Here is a 5,958-nt window from a genome sequence, read left to right as displayed (position 1 = left end):
TTACATTCGACGGTTACTGTAAGGTACAGAACCACTAAAGGAGGCTTCACCAGGCCTGCAGTTTCAAAAGCAGAGCTCAGCACCCCGATGGAGGTAGACTAAGAAAAGGCTTGTTTGGACTCCAAGTATCAAGTCATCTTGAAGATGCAACCTTTCCTTCCTTCACTCTGTAAGTGCTTCTAGGTAGGTAGGGTTCCAAGAAGGCATCTGTTTAAGTGCTCAAAGGGGTTAAAGAGGAAAGCCCTTAACAAAACAGGTGTTCCTATTCCCATCCACCCCCATCTTTCCCCAGTGAACCCTTTCAAGGAGCCCGTTCTTGTATAATACTGTGCAACCAATGGCTGTACTACATCTTAAGATGCCATCAAAAGAGTGGAAACTATGACTCCACTGAGACCTTGGCTGACCATGGACTTGAGAAAGGACGCTTGCCAGGGATTCAGTTCGCTGGAGCTGCCGAGAAATCATGAAGACCTTGAAGCTGGGTGCATTTCCCATTTCTAGCAAGCCATGCTCCTAACTCATGCACATCTGCCCTCTGCAATCAAGTCCTCTTCCAGCGAGTCCATGCGGTGGCAGTTTTGGACGCTTTGTTCCGCTCTGAGAAACTTTCGGGAAGGTTTCTCTGCACAGTGTTTCCACCATGCCCACAGATCCCATCCGTGTGGGTCAGCTCGGACACGCTCTCCCTGTCACCTACTCCATCACCATGAAGACTTCCACTGCAATTGTGACTTCACACCCGTTATTTCACAGGGACGTTACAACCATCACACAAACATGTGGCGAGTCTGTTTGCCCACAGCAAGCTCATACTCGTTCACTTCTGTAGCCGACAGTCTTGGAATTCATTAGGCTAATATTCTCTCCTCCGGAGAAACAGGAGAAAAGAACACAATGATCTCTGATGTTCACAGAATGAAAGCAACAGGGCGGGCTTCTTCTGTATCACTAGGATGTGGGTCAACCTGCAAAGAAAAATAAATGATTGGTGCATTCCTTCCAACACTTCTAGTTCCTATTTCTAATTTTATGGTGTTTACGAGCCCACCTAGTTGCTGAGAGCTGGTTACTAAGAAGTTCCAGAAGGCCACTTAAGCTCTCTACCATCCACAGTCATATAAAACACCTTAAAGGCGATCAACCCGCGCGGCAGGGTGCATGCCAAGGTCCACACCGTGGAACGCGCCACATGGGTCGGTGGTAATTTCTCATCACTGTAAAATATCTGCATGCATCCCTTCTAATTATGAGTCAGCAACAGCAGCTTCAGGGAATGAAGGGCAGCAAATGGTTCCGTACAAACAGCACGCTCCCAGTACACTGTTCTTTGGCTTTGTTTACCTCTGAATAAAGAGGCGGAGGCTGGAAGCGGAATTCCTGTATGCAGGTGAACACGGAGCAGCAGGCTTCTCCCTCACAACTCGGGGGCTGAGGGTAAGGAGGAATGTGGCTGGAGAATTCTTCTTCTGATACCACGTCTGCATAATTTGGTGGAGCTGAGACAGAAATGCAGTTGAATCTTAAGAAGTCTATGCAAAACATTGACTAGTTATAACCATTTAAGACACAACTGGAGTCCTGGTGTGGCACCATGGGATAAAGAACTAGGCTGCAAAGTAGGTTTGAACCACAGGGTCAGTGGTTCAAACTCACCAGTGGCTCCTAGGAAATCCTACACAGGGTCACTATGAGTTGGAACTAACTAGACGTGTCTTCACAACAAGATACAACTATCTATATAGTCTTGTCTGGAGCAAAAGAGAACAAAGAAAAGCAAAGGGTCAGAGCAGACGCAGTTAGTCTACAGGGCTGACGGTCCACACATGGCTGTTTCTTCAACTGAACTGCATGGTGTCTGAGCAGCTCTGCTCGGGGACACAGTCCATGCATTCTGACAGAGGAGGGACACAAAGGATGGAATCAGTTTTAAAAACTCTAAACTTACTGGACCTTCCAGGGACTCAAGGACTTCCCAGAAACTGGTGTCCTGAAATACCCCACAACCTTCAACTGAGACGACCCCTCATGGCATCTTGGAGCTAAATAGGAGTACTTTGGCTCATAAGATAAAGAATATTACTAGTGAGTACCATGCATCTTTAAAAAAATCATCTCTATACTAGATCAAATGATCAACAATGACTTTAGAGTGAAGATGAAAGGGTTAAGGAGACAGGAAAACCAGGTTACTAGAAGTAAATCCCACAACAGAATAATGAGATGTTTACATATTGTGAAAACTATAACCACTCTTTCTGAACAGTTTACATCGTAATTGTTAAATGGGACCCTAATTCATGGTATAAACTTTCAATAAAAACAGAGTATTATTAAAAAAAAAAAAAAAAAAGATTACATAAATGTTTCTGAACTCTTCTAAAAAAAAGAAACTAAGTTAAATATAAAGATAAAAGAATATTTTTTCCCTCTAATCAGCAGGTTTTGGTGCCCATGCCAACAACACATATTTAATATTGTTGTTGTTAATTGCTATCAAGTTGATTTAAAGTCATGCAACCCCACACAGGTTGTGGTTTTACAAAGCAAAACTATTACTGACTATATTCTTTTGAGATGTGTGTGTGTGTGTGTGTGTGTTAGGGTCTATGTAAATTAATGCCATTAAAATGTAGCTACACAGAATGCATAGCAGTCTCTACTTTTATTCTGATAAATTTACATCACTGTGACTCTGGAGATGGAGATGTGTATATTTTGTTTCTGGAGCTGCCAGGGACAGCTCTATGTACTGGAGAAAACTCTAAGATCCTTTGAGCGATGGTGTTTTATGATGATGAGTACTTTTAAGTAACAATAGTTAACAACTGTAATTAACATTTGAACTCTTACTGAATGCCTTCTTAAGGAGTCAAGGTGTTGTGCTCAAGGTGGCCCATGTATGTGAACCAGGGTCCAGCTGTGCTCCACGTTTTCAAGGCTTTGAACTGAGATTGCTGGGGCTTTGACCTGGGGCACCTCCAGTGGGTCTGAACCGCTAACCTTTCAATTAGTGGTCTACCACTTAACTGTGTCCCCCACCCCCACACACACCCCTCCCCAGGGACTCTAGCAATCAGCATTGGCCTGTGCCTATGAAGTAACTGGTCAGGCAGGCATGCTATCAGTCCCACACATCTTACCTTCAGGTTGCTCGGGTAGGGTCAGCGCTAACCAGCTCATGTCCACACTGAAGTGACTGACGACACTGGAGTTTCTGCTGCCAAAGCCGCTGTATGGAACGGTGCCAATGACGATGGGCAGCTCCAGCATCAAGGTTTTAGCACCCGGAATGTGAATGTACACCTAAGGTGGCGGCGGAGCGAGGACAAAAGACAGACATTGGAATCCAACGTCACCGTAGACGGGCCAGGCCCAACAGTTCCCTAAGTCACCTGTCACCCCCCAGTGTCATTGGGAATTGTGCGCACAGCACAAAAGGACGAGCAGGCAAACCTCAGGGAAAGCCTGGTGCCAGGAAACTGACTGTCAGCTGGCATGCGCCACCCCCTCCACTCAGTGTGAAACCGCCTATGGGAACAAAGCCCAGGTTCCTAGGCGGTGATCTTGAGGGAAGCAGATCTTTTCTCCTGTGAAGCCAACTGCCAAAAGCATAGCCACTGTGCCTCCAGGAAGTCAGGGCCATGCTTCCAATGCAACCAGCATCCACTGTTGAGTCAGTTCCGACCTATAGCAATGCTGTGTACGGTTTCTGAGGGGTGACTGGTGGCTTTGAACCTCCAACCTTGAGGTCCTAACTGACCTTGCAGTCAAGTGCTTATTCTACAGCACCACACCAGGGCTCCAGCATCCATTAAGGCTCCTCAACATCTTTATACTATTGAATTAAATCCCTTTAATGGACGGCCCATCTCCACATGTCCCCTAATTGGGTGTGATACTGGTATACACTGACATGGTTTAGGGAGACACTGCTGACGTTCACAGTAACTTGGCATTAGTCGGCACTCACGTCTACGCCCTCCTAATTCCTGAGAGCATTTTGCTTACCGCTAAGGAATAGTCCACTCGGATAATGCAACAGTCCAGGATGGACGGGGTAACCGGCGGGATCTTCAGAGCCTTCCCATTCCACCTGTCCGTGCTCCCGGAAGCAATGTGGTTCCCTCGAACGTTAGCAACCATGTGACGGACGCTCTTTGTCTTTCCACTCCCCAGATATGTCTGGGTTTGGAAAATGGCAGCTTTGGGAACAATCAGACGTGAGGAACAATTCTCTATTTCTGCATAGATTGGAATAGCTTCCCCTAAAAACAGAACAAAAACATGGTGGAAACAGAGACCTTTCAAGAATTCTACCGTTACCAATTAGAGCCGAAAGGGTCCACCATTACTTTAAGAAATTCGCCAGAGACCTCTGGGTTTGGAAAATGGCAGTAGGAGAACCATCAGAGCAGAGGAAGTTCTGCTGGAAAACACACAGTGTCAATCTAAGTGAAAGAAATGGAAATCAACTTTGGTAGACACTATTTTCTCATTGTTGTAATGTGGTGCTGTAGGATAAGCACAGGACTTCTAACTGCCAGGTCGGTGGCTCAAAGCCAGCAAAAACTCATCAAAAACCCTCCACAGGATCGCTATGAGTTGGAACCAAGTCTAGGGAATGTAATGACGACAATGTACCGAGAGTAGATGAGCCATTCTGAAAGCATGTAATAGACTGATAGCCACACAAAGTAAGACAAATCAATTATTTAGCACTACTATGATGGGGTCGGAACCGACTCGACGCCACTTAAACAACAACAACATGATGGAGTCCTGGTGTGGCGCTGTGGGCTAATGCGTCAGACTGCAAAGTCGTTTGAACTGCAAAGTCAGCGGTTCAAGTTCACCAGCTGCTCCTTGGAAACCCTATAGAGGGTCACTATGGGTCGGAATTGACTCAACGGCACTCAACAACAACAACAACATGATGTTACGTCCTGCTGTGGCACTACAGGATAAGCACTGGACCACAAGATCCGCAGTTCAAACTCACTAGCCACTCCTTGGAAACCCTATACAGGGTAGCTCTGAGTCAGAACCGACTTAACATGATGTTAAGTATAAAAGATCACTACCAAACTCATGATCAAGCCTAAATCAAACTCAGCAGTGATGAGTAAATTCGGTCTTACAGTGACTTCACAGGGTAAAGTACCACTACTGAATACGGTTCCAAAGCTGTAATCTTTACGGAAGTAGACGGGTCTCGCATTTTTTTTGGACTGTAGTTGATGGGCTTGAACCATTGACCTTTTGGCTAGCAGCCAAGCACTTAAGCACTGTGCTATCAGAGCTCTTTGAACAAACACATTGTTTTATTGCTGTTAAGTATCGTGGAGTTGGTTCTGGCTCATGATGACCCTGTGTAAGGTTTCTAAGAGTGGTTGGTGGGTTTGAACTATCGACCTTGTGGTTAGCAGTCCAGTGTTTATTCTACAACGCCACACCAGGACTCCAACAAACTCTTTGTTATGTGCTGCCGAGTCATTGCCTACTAATAGTGACCCTGTTGGGGTGTCCAGAGCAGCTCAAACTCACTGTTGCTGTTGTTAAGGACTCCTTGTTAAGTGCCATCAAGTCAGTTCTGACTCAGAGCTACCCTGTATAAGAGTTCCAAGGAGCAGCTGGTAAGCCTGAACAGCCGACCTTGCAGTTCAAACCAGCCTTGCAGTCCAGCATATTAACCCATTGCGCCACAGCAGGACTCCAAGGACTCATCGGTGATGATAGAGGTTATGTGCCGTGGAGTCGGATCCAACTCATAGCGACCTTGTACAGGGTTTCTGAGACTGTAAATCTTCATGGGAGCAGCACAGCTGGTAGTTTCGAACTGCTGACCTTGATGTTAGCAGCCTGATCTGTAACCACTGTGCTACAAGGACTGGTTGGTGTTAGGTGCCATCGAGTCGGTGCTGACTCACAGCGAACTTATGCACAGCAGAACAAAAC

At 46.0% G+C, this 5,958-nt stretch overlaps 1 protein-coding gene across 1 annotated transcript in view; it reads right to left on the bottom strand.

The window, feature by feature from the left end:
* Positions 1–911: 911 nt before the first annotated feature.
* Positions 912–5,958, bottom strand: part of ARRDC4 (arrestin domain containing 4) — a 15,860-nt gene continuing 10,813 nt past the window's right edge. The window contains exons 5-8 of the mRNA XM_006870697.1: positions 4,012–4,268; positions 3,144–3,306; positions 1,345–1,499; positions 912–968 (exon numbers count right to left, since the gene is read on the bottom strand). Coding sequence (XP_006870759.1) covers positions 912–968; positions 1,345–1,499; positions 3,144–3,306; positions 4,012–4,268 — 632 coding nt within the window. The remainder of the gene's footprint in view (positions 969–1,344; positions 1,500–3,143; positions 3,307–4,011; positions 4,269–5,958) is intronic.

Source organism: Chrysochloris asiatica, unplaced genomic scaffold (genome assembly GCF_000296735.1).
Source record: "Chrysochloris asiatica unplaced genomic scaffold, ChrAsi1.0 scaffold00148, whole genome shotgun sequence".
In the NCBI taxonomy this organism is placed as follows: domain Eukaryota; kingdom Metazoa; phylum Chordata; class Mammalia; order Afrosoricida; family Chrysochloridae; genus Chrysochloris; species Chrysochloris asiatica.
This window is presented reverse-complemented; position numbering and strand designations above follow the sequence as displayed.